The 16,199-nt window shown below is 42.7% G+C and overlaps 2 protein-coding genes across 2 annotated transcripts; one reads left to right on the forward strand and one right to left on the reverse strand.

Annotated features, from left to right (window-relative positions):
* Window positions 1-3,739: 3,739 nt before the first annotated feature.
* Window positions 3,740-6,565, reverse strand: pclaf (PCNA clamp associated factor). Its single transcript, XM_041038583.1, has 4 exons — window positions 6,430-6,565; window positions 5,343-5,423; window positions 5,067-5,247; window positions 3,740-3,927 (listed from the first exon to the last, which is right to left on the reverse strand). The coding sequence occupies exons 1-4, from the start codon at window positions 6,473-6,475 to the stop codon at window positions 3,885-3,887; spliced, it is 351 nt and encodes a 116-aa protein (XP_040894517.1). The 5' UTR covers window positions 6,476-6,565; the 3' UTR covers window positions 3,740-3,884.
* A 684-nt stretch (window positions 6,566-7,249) lies between these two features.
* On the forward strand, window positions 7,250-15,602 carry nedd1 (NEDD1 gamma-tubulin ring complex targeting factor). The gene is made up of 16 exons (XM_041038848.1): window positions 7,250-7,320; window positions 8,340-8,483; window positions 8,926-9,020; window positions 9,469-9,585; window positions 9,796-9,936; window positions 10,246-10,475; window positions 10,912-11,113; window positions 11,297-11,420; window positions 11,572-11,700; window positions 12,247-12,294; window positions 12,369-12,458; window positions 12,691-12,857; window positions 13,380-13,572; window positions 13,969-14,110; window positions 14,241-14,307; window positions 14,958-15,602. Exons 2-16 carry the CDS (start codon window positions 8,348-8,350, stop codon window positions 15,060-15,062), a joined length of 1,986 nt encoding a protein of 661 aa, XP_040894782.1. The 5' UTR covers window positions 7,250-7,320; window positions 8,340-8,347; the 3' UTR covers window positions 15,063-15,602.
* Window positions 15,603-16,199: the final 597 nt, after the last annotated feature.

The raw sequence follows: 16,199 nt of genomic DNA on the forward strand, positions 1-16,199 counted from the left end.
CTCTCAAATCAGTTAGTAGTCCCAACTGAGCAGCACCAGATTGTGGTGCAAAAAGCAGAGTTGTTCAGCGTGATCTCCAGTGAGACGGCTTCTCTTGCCCTCATAAATTGCAGAGACTTCACTGAAGACAGGTCTATCCATCTGCAATAAGGGTTTGAAAAAAAGAGAGAGTTGAATGTGGGGCCACATGCTGACGTATGCTCAACTCATCATGCTTAATTTATTACAGCATTTGGGAAGCCTGTTGTTGATTTTATTTGTAAATGTCATATTTTAACAACACGTGATAGCAGGGACCCTGTCATTCAAAACTAGGCTGCTCTCAATCAACACAGAAAAAGGTAAAGTTAAATAACTTGGTAGTTAAACAGCCAGTCCGCTGCTGTTCACTCTCCTCACACATGACTGTGTGGCAATGCACAGGTCAAACCACATCATCAAGTTTGCTGATGACACAACTGTGGTGGGTTTGATCAGCGGAGGCAACGATGCCCTGTACAGACAGGAGGTGACACAGCTCAGCGACTGGTGCGCAGACAACAACCTGTCCTTCAACCTGGACAAAACAAAAGAACTGGTCATTGACTTCAGACGGACCCCACACAAACACACTCCACTGTGCATCAACAACCTGCCAGTGGAGATTGTCCTGAGTACAACACCAAACACATCACAAAGAAAGCCCAGCAGTGTCTGTACTTTCTGTGGAGGCTGCGAAAAGCCCACTTCCCAACCTCCATCCTGACAACATTCTACAGAGGGACTATTGAGAGCATCCTCAGTGGCGCCATCATAGAATGGTTTGGTAATTGCACTGCTGCCCTGCCGCGGATTGTGAGGACGGCCGAAAAGATCACAGGAGCCTCTCTGCCCCCCCCCCCCTCTCAGACATCTACGACACCCGCTGCCTGCGCAAAGCCAAGAACATTGTCAAGGACATTACCCATCCCTCCCATGGACTCTTCACCTTACTACCATCAGGCAGAAAGTTCCGCAGTATCACTGCCTGCACCTCCAGAATGGGGAAGAGCTTCTTTCCCCAGTCAGACTGTTAAACAACCTATAGTGCAATATAGCAAACCTGTAATAAGGGATGCACCGAAATGAAAATTCTTGGCCGAAACCGAAAACCGAAAATAAGGAAACCGAAACACTGAAAGAGATTATTATGCCAATTATTAGTACCATTGCATTATGGCTATGACTGTGTACTAACCTCACAAAAATTGCAAGGCATTGCGATTACATAACTCAATATGAATGTTTCAAAGAATAAATCAATTTAAACAAGATTGTAAAATTAAATATTTTCTCTCATAAAAACACAAAGTGCATATAAGTGAAGTGCATTTTAAAATTTTCCCTGTAGGACTACAACATAATAGTGTATCAAAACAAAGATTGCCATAGCCCATGTGTTTAACCGTAGGCCTTTAACAACAACAACAAATGCACCAAGAATTGCAGAGCTTTAAGTTTTAAACTTCCTTTTCTGTGCTGCATTCCTCTCATATTCAGCATATCGATCGAGATGTTTGGATCTCAGGTGATAACTTAAACCTGACGTGGAGAAATTCTTTGCAGATGCACCCCCTCTTGAAATTTGAGGGGGTGCACAGATGTTTTAGTATGTTGCTGTCCATGTGTCTGGGAAAGTGCTGGCACCCAATCGGTTTGGAGTACGAAAAAAAAACAAGCTCACAGACAGAAAGTGGAACAGATGGATTTCAGAGCCCTGGATCATCTCAGAGCCTAAAATCTAAGATCTCTCTTCACTTAAGAGTGGTTGAAATTTTTACGAAATGGTCCAGTGAGGTGTATCGACCACCGAACCCAAGCCCCAAACACTCCACACGTGCCCAATGTGCCCAACCTGAACAACATGCCCAACGTGCTGGATGTGTTCCAGACTCACCCAGATGTACACCCGATAGCGTCACTCCAACTGAGAGAACACCATTGGTCAAAAACCAGAGCAGCTTGGTTACTTCTGACTTTATCATATCTGAAGCTGATACCTTGTTTGACAAACTGAGAGGAAAGACATCTGCAGTCCATACCAGCAAAACTCTGGAAAGACTTAAATCAAGTACATGGATCAGAGAGTTTTCAGAGAGACTTGTCACAAACATGTATGATTGTCTGATGGATACCAAGACATATCAGAGGCCCACGGTTCCAGAGAACAAATGTCTCTCTGACTCTGTCATCTCAGCACACGTGAGGAAGGCGGATACCACTGAGCGACACCTTTCTCCTCAAGTTATGTATGTCATGACAGAGGATGCAGTGGCAAAGTTCCTGCAGCAGGTGTATCTCTGGATGGAATGGGAGCCATCAGTAATAGCATGTCACGGTGAGAAGGTGTCTGGTGCACTAAGTGACATCAACAACCTGATCACAGGCATCCTGACCACACCAGAAGAAAACACCATCAGGCCACCGTCCTCTGAAGCCAGCGACAGTCAGACTTCAGCATGCTCAGCTTGTGCATCACTTCCTGATGAAGCTTCACACAGTGAAGTATCTAAAAATCCAAGGAGTGCCATCCATCCAGTGATGAATCGAGAGAAACTGTGAAGAATAATTACCCCTCCATTAGCACATAACACTCCCTCCCCCATTACTGTGGGTTTACTCCGGGTGCTCTGGCTTCCCCACATTTCCCCTATATATATATACACACACACACACACACACACACACACACATATATATATGATGTGTTATCAAAGGGATCATTGCTGTGGTGTGTTTACACTGGACTCCTCAGATTGATTCCAAACACCTTTTTTCTTAAAAAAAAAAAAGAAAAAAGAAAGAAGTCTAAAAGTGTTGAGATGTAAAAGTTCTAGTGTCTAAAATGTGGATTTTACAATGAGTTTAAAAAAGGATATTTTCTGCTTTTCTCCAAAAATCCTCTGCTTGATTTACATTGGAGTCAATGGAGCAGTTGAGAGCTACACTTGTCGCTAAAAGACATGCTAAAGAAAAAACAGAAAGAAAAAAGAAAACACATTGTGAGAAAGAGGACAAGTGTGGCTACAAAGCTGTAGTTTCACTGTTGTAGAGTAAAATTTGTGGCTGTAGTCGTCATGTAAAGAAAAAATTTCAGAGATTTTTTAAAGCCTCTACACTCTAAGCTCCCACTCTAGCCTGGAACATTCCGCAGTACACACTCATTGTAAACCCTGAATTTTTCCAAAATCACGCATGATCAATAAAGGCTCACAGTTCAAAAACTACACAACTTAGGAAAAAGTTGAATACACCCCGAATACACAAGACTTGTGTCTACATTTTAAAGTTTGAATGGTGTTTCTAGGTGAAAGTATGTCAGAGCAGTAGATTTTTTTAAAATTTGCTACTTTTTTAAAATTTTTCCCAGCCATTCTCTACGGGAAAAAATAACTTTGCAAAACCTGAATATTCTGGAGAAAAAAATACAAGCATAGTGAGTCCGATCGTTTTGATGTATCATTTGTTGATATGCTCTCAACGGTGCGGGACGAGAAATGAACCGAAAATCAACACGGAAGAAGAAGAAGAAGATGGACGAGAAGAACAATAGTGTGCATGCAAAGCAATGCACCACTAATAAATAACTAATATGCTTTTAGATCTACAGTATTAATCACAACATTGATAGAAGTAAGGAATTGTTCAATATCTAAACATCTGAACGTTGTGTTTTGTTTCTATGGCTGTGATTAACACCACAAACATAACAGACTGAGGATTAAAAGTCTTAAAAAACATGTTTAATGAACTATACAAAATGAATTCTGCAGAAATTATATACAGATGTACATTAAAATGCCACTGAGCACGAGTGGAGGCAGTAAACAGGACCAGCAGTCACACACATATCTCATTCATCGTCTTCAGTCTTCGTCCTCGTCATCCTCAGCAGGTAGGGGTCTGGACCTGCAGATGACAAAGCTCACACTCAGAGAGAAAACGAACACGATTTCACAGTCTCTCACCGTCAGTGACAGCAGCTGTGATATGTAAATGACATTTTGATGTGAACACGCTCACACCAGCACAGTTAAGATGGTTAAGAGAGATTAGTCTCTGTGGTGAATAAATAAAGTCTGGGTTCCCTTCCAAACACCTGTCCACAGAAACCTTTAATGGAACTAATCAGGTGTAATCAGATCATTTTATTATTCATTGTCCTACTGACTTGTACGTTGCACAGCTTTTGAAAAGCAGGGGAAAAAAACAGCTTTGTTTATAGTCAGCTCAGGCTGGATATTCATTTTCATTCAATACAGATACCAAAGCACTGCTTTTCAACACCTGAAAAAACACAAACCTAAACCTTCAAACCCTTTGATTTAACAAAATAATGTAACAACCTTCAGTGGGGGACCAGCACTCCACTTAACGAGCTGCAAACCACCATTTGAACATTTTCATAACACACCACCACAACTTAGAATAGTGATATGCAAAACCTGTCTGCAGTGCTCACACAAAGCCAACAGGACATTGTTTCTGCAGTCACATTGCTGCTGGGTTATTCTAGCTAGAATTCTGTCTTCAGTGGTTTGAATTGTCTGTCCCAACGTAGGAGGCAAATCAGCCAGCTAACAGCTATACTGCGATCAAACCTGATCTCAGGTTCTGCTGCAACCAAACCAGTTCAATGCTGATGAGAGCTCAACTAATAATTCTGCCCTGTGCACTGATCCAAGAAGTACAGTGGCGCTGAGAGCTCAGCATCCTGCAGCTTAGGAAAAGACAGTCTGATGAAGGAGACTGCTCCACTAATTTGAGAAGACATATGAAACCTTTAGAGAAAAAAGCCCGCAATGAGAGAAAAGCAACTCATGAAAGAGGTCTGCTCGATGGGTTTACCTGGTCAATGGGGGGGGGGGGGGGGGGGGGGGGGTCTTTAATATCTAAATTTGAGTTTTAATTTGAGCCAAAATTAACAACTTCCTGTTCCAGGACCAGACATAGAAGAAAAACCCCAAGCTGATGTCCAGCTGTAGTTAATCTATCAGAAAAAGGCTGATGGTAAACAATTTGGCACTTAATGCAGCAGTCTAACATACTTCCTGCTGGCCCTTGACATCCCGCTGCCTCCGGCCTCTTCATCATCCTCAGCCTCCTGGGGTCTCTGGTTCTCCTTTTCAGGCTTCCTGGGGGGACCACCAAAGAAGTCCCCGATGCCCTTCTGCCAGGTCGGAGTGGGGCGAGGGCACACTGGGTTACCACCAGCATATTTGTTCTTTGCTGTGAATTAAAAAAAACAAACAAAAACCCTCAGTTGTATCATGAAGTGAGCAGTGGATATACTGAATGTGACATGTCTGGTTGGACTGACAGACCAGGTGTGGAGGACTGGCTGCTGGAGGAGGAGTTGGCTGAACTGGAGCCCAGAGACTTCCGGGGAGCAGAAGCTGCAACAGCTGCAAATTTAAAAAAATAAAATCAAACACTGTGATGAGTGGACGGGTAATAAATCATCAAAGAACACAAAATGGATCTGGGACAGCCATGTCAGACTTGACAAAGTGACTCAAACGGTAAGGCAACACCTGTGTGGTAAGTGCACCTGTGAGGAGAAAATGGAAGGTAAACAAGAGTTCAATTTGATATAATATTACAAAAGGAAAGTGTGTTAAAAGAGCCTTTAAAAAAGCTTGTTTGTTTGCTGCAGTGTGAAAATGTGCACCAGTGTCTGCATGTGTGCACTGTCTCATTTGCGAGACATTTAAAATTATCCCTGAAGCAAGTTTTAAAATTTCAGTATTTATTAATTTGATTGCTGAACGACTGATTAGCTATATGCCGAATTTACCAAAAAACACGTGGGTCAATAAGTTTTTGTTCATCGTCTCCCGTTATATAGGTTTACTCGACGGTAAGCAAGAAAAGATTTAATTATGTAACTTTTTAAATGGGGTTTGGTGCAAAGTCCCCATAAAGTCGAACTGCGGCGGTCAAATCTGGCGCCAGTTTGCAGAGAGCAAGACACTACTTTTTAGAAAAGACTAAGTTTAATGTCACCTTGTTAGACGGAGCGTAATATTAAACTAAAACTACCACGCTTGGTGACAAAAGGACTTAGATTTTCTTTCTAAGAAAACTCTTCTGCTGCTCAGGAAGAACCAAGAAAATATCTAAACCCTGCCTCCATATTGGCGGGAGGCCGTTGTTGGGAAGGGTGACTCTGGATGTAACTGATTAACAGGCGTCCACTGTCGTTATATGTTACTATTTGGGCTCTTTTTTATGTTGTATCATAATGTTAAAGAATTATCCGGGGCAAATTATGTTGCTCTCTCCGCTTTGTGAGGCGTTTTTGAGTGCGCTCCCAGCCCGCCAGACTACATAACAAAACAACTGCGTTCTTGTACAATTTAGGTATTTGCTGCCGAATTTGAAAGGAATGTCGGTAATTCGTAACTGTACCTTTTCTGTATGATCCGGGAACACTGTCGGCTTTAGTCCTCACCATTTTAGCGACAACCCGAAAAGTTAAGTGATGTTTCAGCAACAAATACACTATCCAAAGTGACTGAAGCAGAGCGTCCCGCCTTGGTTTAAAAAGCACAGCGGATGGGGCGGGAGATTTCTTCTTCTGGTGGTTCTGTTCTAGCAGAGGCAGCGATGGTGCAATGCTGCCATCTTTATGTGGATTGATATAACTACAGCCTCAATCGCCCAGACCGTGCTACAAGCTACAATACACTGTAAACACACATTAACACAGGTAAATTCACGTAAACACGTAAAAAAAAGCGTAAAAAAGCTGTAAACAAACATACTGTTTACTATAACATAACACATGTCAGCACATTTTAAAAACACTATTAACACAGTTCTATAGCTGTGAAAGGTCAGTGGCTTCTCAGTTATGTCTTCCACACTGAACAGAGACTGCAAATTACAAACAAATTTGTAAGTCCATCTGTTGTTGTTTTCTTTTTTCAGTTCACTGGTAAAACGGCTCTCGATTGAGGCCTTTTTTGGAGCCCAATAAAAAAATATATAAATAAAACGAATAGTGTACAATGATATGTTTTTTTCACTATCGTGATCTAGTGATATGATGTGAAGTGCCAGCTATAGGAGAAACGCAGAGCAGAAAAAGGGTACCGTATAGGCTACTGTAGTAGAATTATGAAGTTACACAAAGTAGTATAGAGTGTAAGTACTTCACTTTGCCAAAACGAATTCGTGAAGTTACAATAAAACGTTTCTCCTTTTTGTCTCTCCTGGTTCTCCGTAGTGGCGGTTTCTCTGTTGCAGGCGGACCAAAACAAAACATCTTCCACAACTTTAACTGATTTAACTTTCAGGGTAAGTGTGACACGGTTCACAGAAAAGCTTTAAGCGTGTGATGAATTATCCAAAGGTTGCTGCTTGTTTCGTGTCGGTTACCGTGTCCTTCATGTCTGTTCGATAACTTTAAAAGCCGGTGTCTTATGTTGTAGCTAGCGTTAACTTAGCTGCCGTTAACTAACTTTACCGGCTGGAGTTTGGTTTAACCGGCGGTTTACTTATTTACCAAGTGCTGCTGCTTTTTGGAAACAAGAACAAGTGGGCTAGTTAGTTAACGTAGCAAGTATGTTTGAAATATGTATTTTTATCAATAATATTTTGAAAGTTTACATGCTTTAATTTTCACGTTACCAGAAACACCCAGGTGATATTCGCAAGGCTTATAAAGGCTTCAGTTTACCAAAAAAAAGCGACCTTAAACGACTTAAAATGTCGCAAAATACCTTCACAAAGGTCCTAAATATGGAGGCTGTAATCTAAGTAACTTCATTTTCTGACTTAGTAAACAATCCTGGGCTTTATCATCCCTGCTGGTTTTCATTGATATCGTTCGTTCTTTGGTCAGTGTGTGAAACATTACGCTCTACGTGACATTAAAAAAAGTCTTAATTGGACCTGCAGAAAGCCTGTGGCAGTCTTAGCTGACAGTAACTGATCTGTTGCTATCATATATCAACAGTTTAGTCAGAGCAGACAAAAAATAGAAAGCCTTAAACCTTCACCACCTGTTGCTTTCATGTCCCGCTTCTTTCACTGTCTTGCTTGAAGGCATCTGTCAATGTGAGAAGTTTTTTGAAGCAGAAAAAGACTAGAAATGTCCTGGTTTAATTTTATTTTCATCATCAATTAGTCTGCAGATTATTTTCTTGATTAAACATTTTGCCTATAAAATGCCTTTCCTTAGCCCGATGTGATATGTTCATATGTAATGTTTTGTCCAATGAACGTTCCAAATCCCAAAGATAATTTGTTCACCATTACGCATGACAAAGAAAAAGATCACATCTGAGCAGCTAGAACCATTCGTTTGTCTCCAGGTGTTGCCATGGAGGAGGTGACCCGCCTGGTGTCAACAGGAGACTGTGTGAAGATCTGGGATGCGGTTTCCATGGCACCAGTGGAGCAGTTTAACCCACACAGCATCAGCCATCCTGTCGCACAAGCCTGCTGGAGCTCCAACAGTATCCTGATGGATGGATGGACAGATAAATAGATAAAGCTGTTCATCTATTTTTATCAGCTCAGTAATAAGATCCAGTGGAATAACTGGACAAAACAGTGGCAAAAATACTAAATACGTTTAACTGGTTGATTAACACATTGGTGTATAAATCACATATGTTTAAAATATTCATCTGGCTAACTAAGGCTGCATTCAGTGATTATTTTCATGACTAATTAATCTGCTGATTATGTTCTTGATTGTTTGGTTTATTACGTGTCAGACAATAGTAGAAAATGTCTTTAAAATCTCCCAAAGCTCAGGGTGATTTCACTAAATGTTTTGTCTGAGTGACAGTACAAAACATGAAGATTTTCAGATGTAAAGACTGTCTGAATTGGTGATAGTTGACCAAGAAGTTTTAGCTTAAAAGGTCAGCCATCCTTGACCAGCTCTTTCAGACCATTACCTGGTCAGTGCCAGCACCAGCGGAGATAAACTGGTGGTTTCCAGCCTGAAGTCGACTCCAGTTCCAGTGGTGGAACTGGCCGAGGGGGTGAGTGCACATATGTTCTTATCACCACTGCAATAAACAGTCAGTGTCCAATTAGGTACACCTGTACAGTCCAATACAACTGTTGACGCTGTCATAGCGGTGTCACTTCAGTTCTGGGCTTGTAGATAGTAATGGTGTTGAACTCACTTGCATTATATTCAGAGGGAATTCTGATATTTTTAAAATGTGGTATCACAATGAGAGGGATCCTAATAACGTTATATTAGAGGTGTATAGCATAAAGCATAGACAATGATATGACTGTTGAGACTTAAGTCACGTTGCTGAAAATCAGATATTCGTCAGGTTTATTTAAATTAGTCTTTATTTTTTATGTGTGCAGATTATCTGTCATACATGGGTAAAAACTATAATCTCTCCAACTTTACTAAAGTGTAGGTTAGTACTCATCCTCACTAATGACTCTTCTTTGTAACTGTCCGTTCAGAAAAAGCAGACTCGTGTGTGTCTGAGTTCATCGTCTCAATTTCTGGTTAGTGGAGGTCTGGATCACTGCATTCATATTTGGGACCTGAAGACCAAGAGACTTCACCGGTCCCTCAAGGTAAGACTTCACACAGGAGAGCAGCTAAACATCCTGTTATCTTTATTTCTGAAGCACCTACTGAACCATCTGCTTCAGAGTGTTTTCTTTTGCTTGCTGAGCTGTCAGGAGGATTCAGCGACTCATAATCCTGAGCCTGGAGTGGTGTGGATCCCTTGAGGGTTGGAGGTAACGCTCGAGGTCACAGTCTTCCTCTCTCTTATTTCTCAGGACCATAAAGAAGAGGTGACCTGTGTGACCTTCAATGCCAATGACAGCTGCATTGCCTCCGGTTCCACCAGTGGAGATCTGGTCCTCCACAGTCTGACCACCAACGTGTCCAGCAAAGCCTTTGGCCATGGCAGCAACCAGGTCAGACGGTCTGCTGATTGTTACAGAGGAGTTTTCTGCTTCTGGTCTGATGTGTTATATTCTGCATCTTTCACATAAAATTCTGGGTAGTGTGGAGAGAGGGAAGTGAAACTGACGATCTGTCTTTGACTCTGCTCCTCTGAAAGGTTAGAAGTAGAGCTGACAACATTTGTCTTTAGGGCTGAAATGAATTATGGTTTCATTCTTGGTTAATCTTTGCATCAATGTTCAAACAATGAACTTTTTGCACTGAAGCCCAGTGGTTACAAGTTTTGATGCTAGACTAAAAGAACCTGTTTTTATCTGCAGCCCATCCATGACCTGAGGCTGTCCATGCTGAAGCGCTCCCTGCTGGGCAGTGTGTCGGACAGTGGCACTGTGGTCCTGTGGGACTCCAACACCCAGAAGGAGCTCTATGTTTTTGACAGCGCCCATAAGGCCCCGGGCTCCGGCCTGGCCTTCTCCCCTGCCAGCGAGCTGCTGGTGGTCAGTGTCGGTCTGGACAAGAAGATTGTCTGCTACGACACTGCCAGCAAGATGTAAGACTGAACACACAGCTGTGTTTTATAACACAGGGGAAAACATTGATTTATTTATTCATTTATTTGTGTGTGTGTGTGTGTGTGTGTACTCAGTATCTGATTGACTAAGACAGCAGCTCATTATGCTGTCAGCTCCTGGACTGATCCTGGTCCTGAACCTCCAGACTGTGACTGAAGGAGAGTTCATAGGAGCAGTTCAGAAAAGAAACGTAATTATTGTAATTACAAGGAATTTACTTTGGCTGTGGCTCAGCTTCACCTGAGAAGATCTGTTACTGATTCTTAAAGTATTACTCATAAAGTTATGATGAGATAAATGCAGCCAAACATGTCTTATCAAAAAAAAAGTTTAGTTGCAGCCTGTTGTGATTTAGTAGTTCAAATTCAAGTTTGAATAAATACAAATATTAAATATGTGAACGTGTGTCTGCAGTGTCCTGAGGTCGATCCGGGTGGACAGTCCTCTGACCTCGGTGGACTTCACTCTGGACGGTACTGGCCTGGTGGTCGGATCCACTCAAGGGAAGATCTACCAGTACGACCTTAGGAACTCCAGCGCACCCACCAGGATCACTGTGGCCCATAAAACCTCTGTCACCTGCCTTCGCTTCCAGAGCAACACCAGCAGGCACAAGGTACCGACGTTCCAAGTACAGCACTGACAAACAGAAGGGCAGACAAATACACCATAATACTGTGACACGTCTCTATTTATTTACACACTTCTAAATTCAGAATGAGTCATTGCTAATAACTTGCCCTTACCTGCTCTGCCACATCTTTCACTGTGCTGTGTCTCTCTCTCTCTCCCACCGCAGTCCAGTAAACTGGGCTCCACCAAGGTCGCCAGTACTAAAAGATCCTCAACCAAAGTGTCCAGCAGCCAACCGGACCCTGCCCCTAGCCCATGCCCCGCCCCCCACAGACAGGTGATGGGTACAGGTTGGTTCATCTCATTCATCCATTGGAACATGTCACATTATTGTGTATTAAACTTGCACGGCCGTACATTGTGGTAAATTATAATGTTAATGTACAGTATGACTCTGATCCATATGGACATAGACAGTAACCACAGTGTTGTGTCCAACAGGGGGCGCTGCTGCAGAGGTGATGTCCCGGGAGGCTGAGGGTCAACAAGGGACAGAGCAGCCTCCTGCTGTGGAGAAGTTCAGCAGCGTTGGACGAAACAGTCTGGACGTCTTCTCTCCTGCACGAGAGGGTCAGTCCTCCAGCAGAGAATTGAATGTCATTCTCTCAGTGAACAGTGTTGAGGGGAACGGAAGCTGTAGTTTAACAAGAAAAAAGACATAAACCAAGGACAGACAGTAAAATGCAGGTACTGTTAAGCTGAGTAAAGTGCAATGAATGAACAGTACAGTTGCACGTGTGAAGATGGAATCTGGCATAGAGGTGTTTTATTTCATATTTCAGCTCTGAGCTCATAGTTAGTGATGGTGTTGCATGTGTGTGAATATCAGAAGCAGCTCTCAGTATAATGTGGTTCAGTGCAACACAATCTTTAACTATGAGCTGTCAACACAAACTGAACTTTAGAAACTTTAGAAAGGTAGAATTCATGACAGAGCTATTGAATTGCATTAGATTGTACAAGTGTTCCTAACAAATATCAGAGAACTAATTTCCATTTTACATCTCTGTGTGATGAGGCTGTATTTGTTGTTATTGTAATTATACTAAAATGAATTTCTGTTAGTCTTAAGTCTTCACTTTGTAACGTAATGCTCAGCTTTTCCATCTGTCCCAGACTCCAGGACACGGGGGCCAACTGGAGACACACCGTTAGGACGAACAGGTACAACAGTTTTAACAGGTGTTATTTTGAATGATGCAGCTGGTTTTGGACTAACTTAGATGCTGTTTCCATAGTTACCAGTTTGGAGATGTTATCCAGAGAAGGGGAGGGTCAGCAGGTCATTGGTCGGGCCAGTCTGGACATCTTCTCCCCAGTCAGAGAAGGTCAGACCTCCTTCACTCCACTGGTTTTTCTGGTTAGAAATATTTACCCTGGTAGTTTTTGCAGACATGAACTTCTGCCTGTGGTAAACCAGTTTTCCTCTTGACGTGACATTTAACAGCCTGTGATAAACTAAAACCTGGTTACTTAAGTGCATGTAAACACAGACTCTTTGGTTCCTATGAACTTTGTACCTGTGATGGGGATGTTTCAGTGTCAGTTTGGGTGTTTCAGACTCTCATTCAGGTGCCAACTCTCATCGTAAGACCCCCCTGGGAACGCCCCTGGTCGCCTCTGCAGGTCGATGCTACAGTCCGCTGTCCAGCTTCCAGACACCCCCGCCAATCAAAGAAGAAGAGCCAATCACTGCTGCAGCTGCTGAGCCATGTGACTCCAGGAAGGTACTGACCTCTGACCTCAGTCTTTGATCAGAAATGAAAACACATGACTTTGCACACTGATTTCAGCTGTTTCTACTTTTACAGTTTGAGTTTAACGCAAGTCATTAAAGGCTAAATTCATAATTAAAATGTAAAGAGAAGAAAAAATATGTGAAGGTGTAGTGGGAACATGTTGAAGATTTATTTACACTGACAATGTCTGCAAATACAACAGGAAATGGGCCTGTGTTGTATTTTTACTTTACTGTGTGATCATTTGCACACATCAGCCAGTTTCACAGAGTCCACTCAGAGAAAGGCAGGTCTGAACATCTGATCACTTTCAGACTTCCCACATTTCGTCTCAGATAGGATGAATCACATAATTCATTATTAATGGTTATATGATTCATTCTAGTTGAGCTGAGAGTCGTTGAGTTAGTTAACTGGTACCAAAGTTTTGATGTTTGTGGCGACATAATGCACGAGTTTCATTACTGATACTAAAATGTGCTTCTACCAAAAACCCATCTTCATGGACAGTCTGACAAGACCAGCAGCTCCAGCCTTGAGGTGGAGGGTCAGACCACACCCACATCATCCCAGCAGACCAATCACAGCCTGCCAGCCCCGCCCTTCTTCACTCCAGAGCCCAGCCTCCGGAGAGCCAGCGGCATTCAAGCTCAGCTGAGCTACGACTCACCTGTCCACGGAGCTCCACCCACTGCAGCAGCAGGTAGATCATGGCACTGACACTGTGGGTGGTTTGATTCCCACAGGGTGTGTTTTCCACTCCTTTTCAATTCAACTCACACAACTGGGCAGAACTCTATGTAACGCAACAGAGCTGTGAAAAGATGAAATCAGAGTTTACTGCTTCAGCTGATTTTCCCGCCCTTGGTAACGAGCAGCGTGGCTGCACAGACCCTACAGCAGAGAAAACTGAAGTGCGAGAGCAGGTCACCTCAGAACAGGAGAAATGACTAAGAAATTTAAAAAAAACTTTTAAAATAAATTTAAATTCAGTTTCCTTTTTTATTGTAAAATTTAAGGATAAAGTGAGATAATCAGTCTTATGTTCAAGGGGGCCCTTAAGTCTCCTGGTTCCTAACAGTACTGTCTGGATCTTCAGGTCCAGCCCTGTCGGCGGCTGTGTCCTCCTCCCTCTCCCAGAACATCGCAGAGGTGGTTGGTCAGGGAGGAGCTGCTCCACTTACCTCCCTACAGATCCACTTCATCCAGAACATGATCCATGAAACCCTGGAGGACTTCAGGTCTGTCCCTGACCTTTGACCCCACTTTTGCCTGTTTGAAATGAATGAATAAGACATGAAGAAACTGAAAACTCCCAACAGAGACGTGTAGGAACCAAATGATCCTGATGTTTTCCCTCCTTCTCCTCAGGGACGCCTGTCACAGAGACATCGTCAACCTTCAGGTCGAGATGGTCCGACAGTTCTACATCCAGCTGGTACGAACCGTCACAGACACCTGTAGGTTAGATTTAACATGCTGTCATTTCCTGGCTCCTTTTACAGTCTGATGACAGCCCATGTTCCTGTCCTTCATCTTCACCTTCCTCTCTTCACATATTTTTATTTAACCTTTTTTTCTTTAATGAGGCAAAGAAGGGAATAAATGAAAAATAGATATTATTTGGTATTTTGTCGTGTTCCGTCGCCCACAGACAGAACTGTTCAAATGTTTCAAGCTCTAAAAACAAACACATTTTTTCAGAAATGAAGCCATGAATGGTTTTTGTTTCTCAGTGAACTTGATCCAAATTTGCAGTAAAGAGAAAAACCCCCCTTTGCCTTTGCTCATCTGGTGGGTTGATCTGGCATCTTGGAGAGTCCTCAGTCCTTCTGTGGGTTTAGTCTGTCTCAGTGTCTCTGTCTCTTCATGTGACCCCAGACTGACTCCATGGTGCTGAGATCAGGTCTCTGTGGGCCCAAACCATCCTGTATCAGAATTAATGACATTTTCCGTTTGGTCCTCCTTGAACTGGGGGGGAACCTCAGGAACCTAAAGGAACCTTAGGTCTTAATGTTATGCATGAACGCCTGTTGCTCTGAGAGACCTGTGTCTGTGTGTGACGCCGTGTTGTCTGCCATGTTTCAGAATGAGATCCACAGTCTGATAGAGAAATACTCTGTGAACGAGTCTCTGGTGGAGGAGATCGAGAAGCTGAGAGAGGAGAACCGCAGACTGAAGACCAACTACTGACCTTCTCACAGGCAACACCCAGACTGTCCCTCCCTCAACAAGGTTCTGTTCAAGGTTCAGTTAGAGATGGTTAAAGGTGAGTGGGGAAGGATGTGGTCTGGATCCTATCTGCTAAACGCAACAAAAAAAAGTGTCTCATCTCAGGGAGGGAAAGCGGTGAATCCAAAAAACCCCCGGCCTTTCTGCTGCCTGTGGACGATAGAGGACGGACAGAGTCAGACAACTGTGACTGAAACACTGGCAGTGCCTCCTGATGCTGAGGACGATGGAGACAGAGTTTTGATGAATCCTTGAACTGAACTGATGTGTGATGAAACGTGAGGATGAATCTTTAAATAAAGCTTTTGGTTTTGTAATTTAAGTATAAATGCATCATTTCACAGCCTATAAAACCGAAAACAGTCTGAGGTTTAGCGCTTTACGTCTTTAGATGGACACTTGTTCATGTTAGTAGTCGGCTCATGTGTGTCTCCTGTACCATGCTTTTATTCAGAAGAATCATTTTGTGTAAAGAATAAAAAAGATTAATATTAAAAATGAGACAAGGACTCCTTCTGTGTCTCTTTGTGGTCTTTTAATTGAGATAGGCGACTTTCAAACCAGAAAGATTAACACTGACCTCCCACAGAGGACTGCATTCTTCATTCATTCACCTGATCCTGGTCCACCTGGCTCCACCTGTCAGAGCTCATGTGTAGTTTCATACTTTTTACCTGTCATGATTCACAAAAAGTTTTAGTTTAACACAGAGAGTCTGGTCTTGGTTAATGTATAATTATGCTTATTTTACATGTGCCCACATTTGCTGTGTTATTCATTGCTGAGGGATTTTCCCTCCTCAGAGCTGTGATGGTGATTTCACTTGTATTTTCCGCAGCTTGTATCAGTCAGAACTTTAACGAGTTTTATTTCTCACTACAGAAAAAGTTTACTGATAAACAGCTAACGCTTCTAAAACCCACGGTCAGATTCACGGAACCTCGTAAAAACCACATTTACACCTGTCAGACGTGGACTGGAAGAACAGGTGGACTCTGGTCACGGTTAGAAATCATTTCAGATTTTTTGGCAATTTAACCGTTTCACTACCACGTGGCCAGGTTGAGTTCATCCATTCATCCTTCCCGCCGCGTTATT

Source organism: Toxotes jaculatrix, chromosome 5 (assembly GCF_017976425.1).
Source record: "Toxotes jaculatrix isolate fToxJac2 chromosome 5, fToxJac2.pri, whole genome shotgun sequence".
NCBI classification, from domain to species: Eukaryota; Metazoa; Chordata; class Actinopteri; family Toxotidae; genus Toxotes; species Toxotes jaculatrix.